A 12,869-nucleotide genomic window follows, 5' to 3' on the forward strand; every position below is an offset into this window, starting at 1 on the left:
ATCATTTCGACGGTGTTTGGATTGTGATACCAATGTGTACCGATTTAGTTCATGGCATGGACCCTTGTACGTGATACAGTGATAAATCAGATTATTTGAGCAATATAAATACCATACCTAAGATTAACTAATTTATTAAGATTAGTTACAGTCTGTAACATCTACAGGTATACATACAACAGCCTCAGGTTTGTTGTCTTGTAGAATGTTATGTTTTCCACATCCACCAAATTCGGCATGTCGATGAGATGTCTGAAAGAAACAGTTGTCTCGTTAGATGGGGCAAAGTATGTCATAGATTACATTTTAGATGAAATGACTATTATTTGTAATCTTGAAATGCGTTCTGGCAAAATGCAGTAGAAAAATATCTTCGCTTTGATAGATGTATGTATGTGTGAGAATGGATGGATGGATGGATGGATCGGTGTGTGGATGGATTGATGGATGGATGGTGTGTGGATGGAAGGATGGTTGCATGGAAAACTGGATGGATGTGTGAATGGATTGATGGATGTGTGAATGAGAGGATGGATGGATGTGTGTGTGGGTACATGGATGGACTGATGATGGATGTATGTGTTGATGGATAGATGGGTGGATGGATGGATGGGCGGATGGGTCTGTGTTAAATAATAAGAGCTAATATCAGGACAGTAACTAAGAGAATGCTTATCGCTATAATGCTTTGCAAAATGACCACAAGAAATTGATATATTTGCTAAAAAAAGTTATCCTTACACTTCTTGTACCCCAGTCAGGAAGGATTTCTCCGTCAGCCTTTCTACGTTTTGACCCTTCACCTCTCTGGAAGTAAAAGTTTTAAGCTCTATGCTAACCTAAGTCAAACAAGCATTTATCAAAGAATGAAGGTATTCTTTTTCGTGAAGATATGCGCAGTAATAATGTGCTTCAATATCCTAAAACAATCGTCACCAGTGTCATTCCCTCTTCTCCTCTTCTCAACTTTCAGGTATACCTCCTCTCAGGTAAACTGACATAACTAAATACTTGAGCCTGTGCTGGGTTATTTTCGATTTTTATCAAATGTCAAATTGTCACAATGTCAGATTTACAGTACAATTAATTTGAATGGATTAGATGAATACAAGCCCATTCATCGCATAAGAAATTGAATCACACACATACACAAGCGCACGCACGCACGCACGCACACGTACTCACACAGTCTATCTGCCCCTTTCATCCTCTCTCTAAATCTCTCGCATACACACAAACACACACACATACGCGCGCGATCGCGCTCATACACACCTCCCCACACCCAAACTGGAAAAAGAAATCGCTCTCGATGCTCTCTCTCACTTTTTCTCTCTGTCCTCTCTTCCCTCTCACTCTCACGCGCACTCACATGCATACGAAGGCAGAGGTGCCCGGGAACAAAGAACGCTCACACTACAGTACCGCTGCAGCCAATCAGTTCCTTCCCACATGAACATCCGCCTGAACACTTCTTCTCCGTGTAGAAGTTGGCGTCTTGGAAGTAATTATCCTGGACACTGGGCATGTCGGACCACAGGTAGAACCTTTCTGGAAACACAGTAACAGGACTACCTTACATACCGCCATCATTGAGCTGGAATGTTGCCTAGAGCGGCGTTAAACAATAAACAAAGAAACACTGTCATTTCAAGTGGTCAAAGTCAAATTTCATTCTCAGCTCCATAGGGAGAATACAATGGAACTACCTGAAGAAATTCTATTGGTCTAAGTCTCATTCCAGTGCAGTAGTGTGGTAACAGCGACCTATTACTTATATGATTGTCTAGTGGAGAGTATACGTAGAGTCGTCTATTCACCAGCGGCGTAGTTGATGCCCTCGTCGCCGTGCCTGTCGTTCCAGTAGTCGTGCCCATACCAGTTCTGACTGACCACTGTGTGTAGGGGCAGGAGGAGGATGGTCAAGAGGGTCTTACTGTCCATGTTGGCTCCCTAGAGTCCCAGGACTCTCATGTCTGGAAAGTAAAGGTGAAGATTTCGTGGTTGTTGAAATTCGACGGTTTGGTTTAATCTTCAGATAAGTTGCATAGTCATGCATTCTATTTTCTTTTCTTATACAATTATAGTATTACATTACATCGTTTCATCTAACAATGAAGGAAAACATTTGGTGTGAATGAAAGTATGAGTATTTTAATTTAAATCATAAAGATAAACCCAAAAACTTTATCCGCGTTTTTTGCCAAACATACCGGTCCACAATAAACATATTGCAATACGTATGCTTTAAAAAGCGTAATGCGATACCGGAGAATCGGTATTAATACCGTGCAGTCCTAACATTGTTAACTGGACGTCAGTGTTGTGTCTCCTACAAATAAACACAGGCAGAGAAACTATCGTGATATGAATATCTTAATTTTTCTTGAACTTTTTTTCGCTCACATCAGACCAGGGGACGGTGGGGGAGCCTAGGGGATAAAACGCTCGTCACACCGAAGATCCGGGATCCAGCTATATGGTGGCGGACTGTAAATATTCGAGTTAAAACCAGACCAAATCCAGGTCAGCGAGTCTGACCTCACGACTCCGTTAGTTGCTTCGCACGAGAAGCATGGGTTACTGAAGACCAATTTTAGCCTGGATTTTCACGGGTGTCTTAACCAGAGGGGCGGTTGGGTTAGTCTAATGGTCATACAGCCCTTCGTCAAGCTGAAAACCTGGGTTCGATTCCCCACGTGAGTACAATGTGTGAAGTTCATTTCTGGTGTCCCCATTCGTGATATTGGTGGAATAATGGTAAAAGCGGCGTAAAACTATACTCAGTCACTCATTCACTCTCATCAGACCAGTGTTGTGGTCATGTGCTACAACACAGTGTCCCGTGTGACATGGCTGACAATCACAACAGATGCCATGTCTGGTTTCAAACTCATCTGCCGGATTTGAGAGCAGTGTCTGATCTAGCACGGATCTGCCAGCCTACTTCGACTAGTGAGTGAGTGTAGTTCTATGCCGCTCTTAGTAATATTCTAGCAATATCCGGCAGGTTACATATTGGTTTGAAACATTGTACCATTAGGTAATCGAACCAGGATTTGAGGCGTGACAAGCGAACATTTCAGCCACTGGGCTACCCCACCGTCTCCTTTACTTCAGCGTCCAGTCGTTGTCGACGTCACACGTCGATGCAGTGGTGGTCGTTGCCAGTGGTAGTGCACAGGCGCCGCCCTTTGATGTTCTACCCATAAGCACTTATCTTTTTCATATTTTCACTTGATACCTCTGTGATGATATAATGCTTATCATTGAAATGTTCAAACTTAAAGAATGGCCCATTTGTTAGTATCACCGTATAGTTTCTCTACCATACAAGGGCAGATTAAAAGTTTGAAAGTTCGCTTTAACGTCTTTCGAGTAGCATATGACAACACTGGACATTAAAGGTCGGCGTTAAGGTTACCGTTTGAAAACAAAATCACTCCTCTGATATTTCAGAGACGAAAATGCCGTTGACTGAACTTCTGAACATGTATGACTGACAAACGTTACGTTTAGGACGTAAAACAACATTCACCCTTCGGATTGTATTACACGGTTGTAAATTTAAGCTTCCTTTTGATACGTTGAGTTATATACATGTTTGTTTGGTTGTTTGGTTGGTTGGTTGGTTGTTTGCTTGCGTGCTTGTGTGAGTGCGTGTATGTTTGTTTGTTTGTTTGTTTGTTTATTTGTTTGTGGGGGTGGAGGTGCAGTTGATCATGTCCTTAACATTATTACAAACAATACCAATCAGCCGCTCATTGTGAGCATGACACTGTGTCTAGACATGACCATGACATCAGTGACTCCAGTATTTGATCTGACACAGCAGACATGAAGGTATCGCAGGAAATTATATCAAGGCCGATCACACAACAACTGAATAAAAGCAATGGTTGTTTCACACGGGTGTTGAATTGCTGTTGCGTCGTCCTGTTAGCAGTGTTCAATAGACTGTTTAATCAGTTGAATTGATTTAACATCGACCCGTATAGTCGTGTTTCGATAATATAATCCTAGTGTTAGCTACCAGGATATTTCATACGGGGTCGGCATGTGGGTTCTGGGGAAATAGGAGCCGGGTATAACGAGAATAAACACTGTGGTTTACACTCTAAACCAATCATAAATACACTCCGTTATAATATATGATAAGTCCTTGCAAGTGTTTTGATTTCTGTTGGCAATTGTGAACAGATTTTATGATAAATTAGAAAGCGATAAAATTATTTTGATAATTGAAGAAATCTGTTTTTAACAAAAAGGAAGATAATTGTACGATTCCTGTTGTCTGTGTCCTGTTCGTTTATGTTCAGCCTAGTGGTATTTGCGAGAGGCGTCTTATAAGTCCCGGCAATTCACATTCGAGAGTTACCGCCCTTATCTGTGCTACTGGCCTTTGTTCGGGATTCGATGATTATTCGTGTTCATCTGTTTCACCATAATGATGAAAGCATTCATCATTTCGGACTCACATCACCGTGTTATGCAGTGACATGAATAAAATATTTCTCAAAGCGGCGATTACATACATACAGTATATACAACCCATCAAAGGTTTAGACTCACTAGTGTTTTGAAACATTTTGCAAACTATCCCATAATGTTAAAAGGTACATGAACTGATGTAATACTTGTAACTCTTATTCGTGGCGTTGAAAAAGTTGTTGCCACAACAAATGATGAAATGCAGTGAAAATAAGCGAATTCTTAACAAAACTTTACAATAAAACGTAGCACGATATCGGCATATGCTTTACAGCAATTTGATGCATAATCCTCGTGTAGTTCAACTGTAAAAGGTCTGCAGTTGGTGCTCCTAAGTTAGTGGAGAAATTCATCTTCGATGTAACCATATATGAAAGCATTAAAGATAGAGAGTGCTTTAGAGAGTGAAGCAAATATATTCAAGAAAGCTCACGCGCGTCTAGAAAATGTGGCAAAACTAGACCAACTTAGCTTCTGGAAAATGAAGAAAGTCTCAGGTCTCCATTGCATTATATTTTTTTACTATGAACTATTTTGCAGTAAAATATTTTCATTTCTGAGATTCGTCGCTAGTCTAGTGCTTTTGGTGAGTCTAAACTTTTAATGGGGAGTATATATAACATAAAAAAAACAACTCGCACTCGCTCAATGCAGTCTGTCTTTATATGTACATGTAATTTGGTACCAGTACCTGGAACTGATATCATGTAAGCGTGCTAGATAACATCGCAGTGTGGTAGCCTATCAACAAAACACAACCCAGCATTCTTTGCATGATCTTGCGGTTGTATATATACTGGATAATTAGGTGCTGTCAGGTCACGTGACCTGCAACCAAACGCCCTACTGACGCTAAACGTTTTGTCACACGGTAATGTTTAAGAGAGTTTCTCATCACGTTAATTCACCTGATTTTAAATCAAGTGTGTATAGTCTTTCGCTAACAGCAATATATACTGTTTGTTTGAACAATAAGTTATAATGGTACTCTCAGCAGGAGTATCTCTGATTGTTTGTGTTAAAATGTATTTACGACTCTGCTGTATTTTCATACCCAATGAAAATATATTTATGGCTGGAGTTTTACACATAATGGGATCTTATGACAGATGTTTTGAAGCAGACTTTACAATAAGCACTTGACTTTTTGACAAAGAAGTCTTGATATGCCTACCGTTACTCAGCTATTTATAGCAGTGTTTGACTGACGTCACACACTATTTATGACAGTCTATTTCTTATACTTCCGCCCAATGCATGAAGTAAAATTGCTGAACTGGAGACATCAGATCATTTTGTATCAATACATACGACACCACCCTTTTTAATAATCATAAGAAATCGCATATAAAATGAAACAGCAAGATCAAGGAGGGTTGATCAAAGTTAATGCTCTTCACGTACCGCACGTGCATTTGTTTCGCTGTTTCAACTACTGCTCTTACCCCCTTGTAATGCAAACTTAATATGCAAAAATATGATCGTTTGTTAAACAACTTTTATCTTATGTTGAATACAATTCTGACATTTAAATGTACAACTGAAAAGGTAAAATTATGAGGATTCGGAATGTTTAATTTCACTTTGTTTGATTAACGTTTTTGTTTAAAGTGAAATCCGTCGGTACGTTTTCACGGCAAACAGACTGTACATATACTTTCTTGCATATCATTAAAAATTTCAGTTTTACTATACTTGTATTACTAATAATCTGTTTGTGTTAGGAATACTTTGACAGCATTACTTATACCGAGGCAGTTTTTCTTTTGCGTTGTTTATGAGCATGTTTACGCATGCTTCACTACATATCGGTTACAAGTGTCAGTTTTACTATACTTGTATTACTAATTGTCTAGTTGTGTTAGAAATTCTTTGACCGCATTAAGCATACTTACACAGCTTTACGCATAGTTTACCAGCATTATCACGTATACGTTACTGCATATGGTTGCAAGTGTCATTTTTACTATACTTGTATTACTAATAATCTGTTTGTTTTAGATATACTTTGACAGCATGACGCATACTTTCTTACTATACTTCTATTACTAATAATCTGTTTGTTTTAGATATACTTTGACAGCATGACGCATACTTTCTTACTATACTTCTATTGCTAATAATCTGTTTGTTTTAGATATACTTTGACAGCATGACGCATACTTTCTTACTATACTTGTATTGCTAATAATCTGTTTGTTTTAGATATACTTTGACAGCATGACGCATACCTTCTTACTATACTTGTATTGCTAATAATCTGTTTGTTTTAGATATATTTTGACAGCATCAAGCATACTATAACAGCATAGTTTACCAGCATTATGTATATTTTACTGCATATCATTACTCGCACTATAATAGTACAATGCAAGCTTCAGCGCCATTAGTAATTTCCTCCAAGCATTACTCACAATCTGCTAGCATTACATGTGCTCAGTAGCATAGGGCAAGTAGTTATTCCCACTAAAATGGGTCACACTTCAGTCGGTGCACATGCCGTCTTAGGATAGTAGTATTATTAATCTTTAATGAGTTTTACCGAAAGTTGCCTTATCTGATTCTTAAGATATTATACATTCTGCTATTACTGGTAGATAATTAGCAGGTTTTAGAATTTGCAATACTCATGCTACATAACCTATAAAGTCATCTCTCCACAACCAGACTAAGGGGTGGCAAAATGCTAAATGCGGCGTAAAACTATAGTCACAGGCATTATCTTGAGAGAAAGGTGTTTAGATTCGTTATCACACAGGAAGCAGCGTACCTTGACATGTATAAAATGTCGTACTGGAGAAACAAGCCATGACACGGTTACTAACATGTTGACAAAGGTCTTAGCTTGTTTAACTGTCCCCGAGCGTGGTACTTTGTAATATGGGCTTATAGCAGGTCTTCCCTACTCCCTGCCGTTCCTTAATCACCATGCTTCGTTATGAACCTTGTCTGCCATGACCCCCTAAACACATAGCGTTATTCTTCATGTCCAGCGTTGGTCTTTAATGGAGGGTCAGAACCAAAGAAAAACAGTCCCTTGACCCTGTCCAATGAAGCTAATAATTCATATCCGGGCCACTAAACTAATAACCTGCGGGTGTCGATAAAACCTGCCCAATTGTTATCGGACATTTTATATTACATCCTTACATTCTCTTTGACGGGTAGGTTGTATTTCCAGTTGAGAAGGTATGCCTATTGACTTGGCAGTAAATAGATTATTTGATTTCTACTTTCGTTGAATAGGCACCTCGCGGAACAGATGTTTTCTTTCTAAGATTGTGTGTTTACATTCGAAAGACGGATACAGTCGTGAATTGACACGTTGGCCTTATCAGATGAAAACGACGTGTTTCGTGTCTATTTCACTGAATGTCGCGTATATATCAAAGGCAATATGAACGCTATGAACTCGATTGCATGTGAAGTATCAGTTATATTTCATTAAAGAGAAGGACTTACGTGTAACTAAATATTGCTTTTGCTAACGCTTTAAATATCATGTAATCACATGTCAGATATCATAGTTATAAACCATACGACCACTTGTAACGATCGTTTATTAGTGAATTGAGCAATTGAAATCGTTAGGTTTAAATAGGTGCACATTCCCCAAATGGTTGTGAGTGAGTTTAGTTTTATGCCGCTTTTTATCAATAAGTAAACAATACCATGGGTGAGACCACAATCTTTACAAAATACCCAGTTGATTGGTTTGGTCAACTGTCATGTATTAAAATATCATGAATGGATGCTCCAGTATTCATTTTCTGAAGCAATACAATATGCATCACTATGGACAACGAAACCCCATTTATCCGAACCCCTGACTTCCACAATTTGCCATGCATGAACGGCTACCGGTGTTCATGATGCAGGAAAATCAGCGGTATGTAACCATGAAATGCTTTACGTGAATATCCAAACACAGTAAGTTTGCTTATTTCGACCGAAAGCAAACTTATAAGTAATTAACGAGAAATCAATCAAAAATACACAGAGGATGTTTACTGAACGGTATTATGAGAATAAAGAAGCTTTTGCTACACATTCACGGTGTATCAGGGCGTATTTCCAATACACCGTATGCTACGTTTATAACGAACATGGTTAAAGTGGAATGATGGATATTACGAACTGTTTCTAATTTTCACCCGGCCATTGTGTTTACTCGAAATGTGTATAACGAACTACTGTCATAACGAACTGGGATCCCTATGAGTTCATTGTAACGGTGGACAGTGTATTTGAATGATTTCCGAAAATTACATTGATACACAACTGACGCGCATACGCACACATACGCACACATACGCACACATACGCACACATACGCACACATACGCACACATACGCACACATACGCACACATACGTACACATACGCACATATACGCACACATACGCACACATACGCACGCACGCACAATGTCATGTATATGTAGCTGGTTCAGTGACTAACAAATATGCCCGCACCAGAAAAAGTATATGAGTATACAAGTCAACTTAATTATCTTTCTGAATGATCGGTAGATTATATTACAAGGTTTCTATGCTTCAGAAAAAGATATGCCCACGGAGGTGTAACAAAGAAGGCAATGATTTACATGTTCTGTTCAAAAACCATGGTCAGCAAGACCTGTCAAGTGCATGTTGCCATGGACACAGAAATTACATCAGTCGGTATCGGACGAGATTGACGTGCATGGTCATGACGTCATAAAGAATATAGAGTCATAAAAAAGTCACGTTTCACATTAGTGAAACATCAAAAACAAACCTCGAGGGTATGTGAGCCCATGGCCCCCTCGTGACCAGTGAACACCTTATATTAATAGGCTGTTCGCCTAAAGAGGGTTACAAAACAACGAGACAATATCAACTAGTATAGCGCATTGTTGTTAATGAGGACAACCGAAATAACATCAGTTCATTCGCACTTCGACACATACTGACTTAAAATATTCTTTTGTTTAAATGGTAATTTATACAGGAGAGTAACATAGAGTGGAAGGTTACATAGAGTTGAACGACTTCGAGTTAACGAGTTGCTAATTGGCCCGATTAGAATTCTAAGAACACAGCATTTGTTAATACATGTTTGTGTGAGGAGAGTTTTGGGGAAGATGTATGGGAACACGTTGATACTAGCTAACGTTCTCCTGTGGACATTCGTGCATATGATTGACTGTACTGTTCTGTAAAGTACTGTTCACGTGTGTTTTTTGTGTGAACAAATTCACATTGCATGTATGATTGCCTTGTGATAGCGTGTGAACGATTAACGTTAATGACTGACTTGCGATTAATATACATGACTGAATTGTGATTAATATACATGACTGACTTGTGATGAATATGCATGACTGACTTGTAATGAATATGCATGACTGACTTGTAATGAATATGCATGACTGAATTGTGATGAATATGCATGACTGAATTGTGATGAATATGCATGATCGTGTATATTATTAAGTCACGATATGGTGCATATTTTCTTGTCACATTAGTGAGTGTGTTAGTCAATCTTTTTATCAGGCCCGATAACAGAGGTTTAATAAATGTCACGGCTGTCTATATATAATCGATCAAGCTCGTCGGCGGACAATGTTTACTCATTTCTTGTTTAACGAAGCACTCAACAAATTCCAGCTATACGGCTGAAGTATGTATATAATCAAGCCTGGACCAGACAAACCAATGATCAACAACATGCGTTCACCAAGCCAGTGAGTCTGACCATCCGATCTTGTAAGTCACCTCTTACGACAAGCATGGGTTACTGAAGATCAAGTCTAACCCGGATCTTCACAAAACAACGAACCAACCATATACAGCCACCGGTCCCCATTTGTCTCTAACACCCAGCATGGCGTAGTGAATGCCTATTCTTCCATGGACAAGTTTCATAAGAATCGGAAGACGTATACATTACATTCCCTCCTCAGACCTGCCTGAACTTGAACGCCTGTATGTGTTGAAATTCTATCGTAATTTGAACCAAGCTATGGGGATTCCGTTCACGAAGAAAATTATGGCGTAAAGTTACGATCTAATTTGATGGTAATTTTATTGCTGGAATGTTGCTGAGTGCGGCGTAAAACTAAACTCACTCACTCATAGATCTTTAAAATTGTAGAAAGATTCTAAACAGGTTTAATGGTCTATTCTCATTGAGAAATTTATTTCCCCAAAACGGCAATCCTCGCATTTTAATGACTACTTCAAAAAGTAGATTATATACACTAATCTTTACAGTTTTTTAATGTGTTTTGTTTTCATCAAAGGCACTGAAACGTGCAGAAACAATACAATTAGATGCATAATATCAAGGGACGTAAAGACTGTATTATCCTTAATATATTTAGCACATAAGGGCAATGCTTCAATGTTAGGGGTTTGAAGAAAAAGTTCTTTGAGAGAACCTATTTTTGAACTAGTGATGGAAAATACATACTGTGTATGTTTCTTGAATTATCACGCTTAAACTAGGCATACCGGCATAAAAACTCGTCCTCTATAACTTATCTATGAAAAGGATAAAATTCATTTGGTACTATTGCGTTTCTCTTGACACGATCGTTGAAAAAAATTATGAAATATACTGGACACGAAAAAAATAATTAGGGATATATGTAAATTTTGAAATTATGAATAATGATGTATTTAGTCATAGACAAACTGATAAATTATAAATCATAAAAATACCAACATCCCTAACTCATTTTGTCCAGTATAGCAGGGCAGCGCAATAGCTTGTTAATTCTTCCAGAATAACCCGAGAGAAAACAATTAACTGCTAATCATTTTAAGGTATAGATGTGGATTTGCCTCACTGTTTCCCGCCTTCTAATAAACATATGAGGTTAAAAAAAGTCATACTGGTTGCTGCTGACGGAAATCCCATTTCCAGTACAAATATTTGGAAAACAAGTGTTGCAATGATGCAGTGCGATTGTATACACTTTCACATTTATGTTACTAAAACATTTCCTGACAAGGTTTTGATGAAAATTGATTAGTATACTTACAAATTCATTGCTTTGGGATAGGCAGGTTTAACTCGAACATTCATCGTGCCAAGTCACGTTATCGATATTGATATATCGATCTTGAAGTACGTATCTACTAATTATATAATGTTGACATGAAAGCACTTTGCTGAAATCAATCAGTTGAATTTACAAGGTTTTTCTTTCAAGTTCACAAGTTTTTCAAAGCCCAAAACATATGTCTTTTGTGAATGTAAATATTGGTAATGGTCTGTCTTAATTAACAAAGTATTCAAGTTAAACTGAATGAAAACTATGATAAAAATATTATTACCTTCAGAATTATGAAATAACACAAGAGTTTACTTAAATAATGAGAGTTACCCACCTCTTAAACTTCAATCCTCTTTCTCCAAACTATTTCGTTGTTTGACGACTTTTATACAAATATCCACAAACGATCTGTTCTACACGGTTCCGCTGAAAGGTCCGCCGGTGAAATATAGATGTTATACCCCAACGTTAAATCCGATTGTAAACTCCGAATGTAAATTCCACCTGAAATCTCCGACTTAAAGCCCGTCTGCAAATTACAAAGTTGAAAGTAAGATCTGTAAAAAGGTTTATGTTTTATATTTCCACCTGACAAAAATACACTTTCATTCCATTTGTCCAAACGCTGAATGTATAATGTTTCATACAGCGACGGAAATATATATGTAATTTGGTAATTGTCACCAGGTTCGTAAGACAAGTAATTATGTGCTCATATTGCAGCTGGCTACAAACTTGCTGTATGAAACATCACGCAAAGAGGCCTGAGTATCGAACAGACCTTCTCAAACTGTGGGCGATTTCCTGTATCCAACCTTTCATCTATTTGGAGATTCTCTTTCATTCAGAGATCGCGTGCTGGCGCAATAGTCACGACAGCACTTGGCGTTACAAGCATAGAGAATATACTTATCATTATAATCTCGTCAGCGAATGAAACTTACCTCGTCTTATTTATGACACCCCGTCACCCCTCACCGATAACGAGATACTGTTATCAAGCCTCCCACTTTCAAAGACACCCGTTCTCGGATATCAAATGCACCATAGAAAAGCTCGGGGATATCCAGGTACATGCCGTTATGATCGCTCAGTGACGATCGTCCTTTGCTCTTACATTCATTAATCACACCCCCTGCGAATTTATATTTGTGACTCTGTTTACAGAGGGAAGCCATTCGACGGGTGTAATGTGATTATTGAACAATTGACAAATGAATGAAGCTATAAAAAGGTCCGTAAGCTACAATCAATAATACAGCACCCAAAAGTCGGAGGTTTATTGTGTTAATCCTCTATTATAGTAGCACATTTGTGTTCATTTAAAGTT

At 38.3% G+C, this 12,869-nt stretch overlaps 1 protein-coding gene across 1 annotated transcript in view; it reads right to left on the reverse strand.

Annotated features, from left to right (window-relative positions):
- LOC137298930 (uncharacterized) overlaps positions 1-12,654 on the reverse strand; it is a 69,881-nt gene extending 57,227 nt beyond the window's left edge. Inside the window, exons 1-6 of the mRNA XM_067831314.1 lie at positions 12,484-12,654; positions 11,874-12,068; positions 1,821-1,976; positions 1,416-1,551; positions 742-807; positions 178-252 (exon numbers count right to left, since the gene is read on the reverse strand). Of these exons, the coding sequence (XP_067687415.1) occupies positions 178-252; positions 742-807; positions 1,416-1,551; positions 1,821-1,944 (401 nt within the window). The 5' untranslated portion in view covers positions 1,945-1,976; positions 11,874-12,068; positions 12,484-12,654. The remainder of the gene's footprint in view (positions 1-177; positions 253-741; positions 808-1,415; positions 1,552-1,820; positions 1,977-11,873; positions 12,069-12,483) is intronic.
- Positions 12,655-12,869: the final 215 nt, after the last annotated feature.

Source organism: Haliotis asinina, chromosome 10, assembly GCF_037392515.1.
Source record: "Haliotis asinina isolate JCU_RB_2024 chromosome 10, JCU_Hal_asi_v2, whole genome shotgun sequence".
Taxonomy (NCBI): domain Eukaryota; kingdom Metazoa; phylum Mollusca; class Gastropoda; order Lepetellida; family Haliotidae; genus Haliotis; species Haliotis asinina.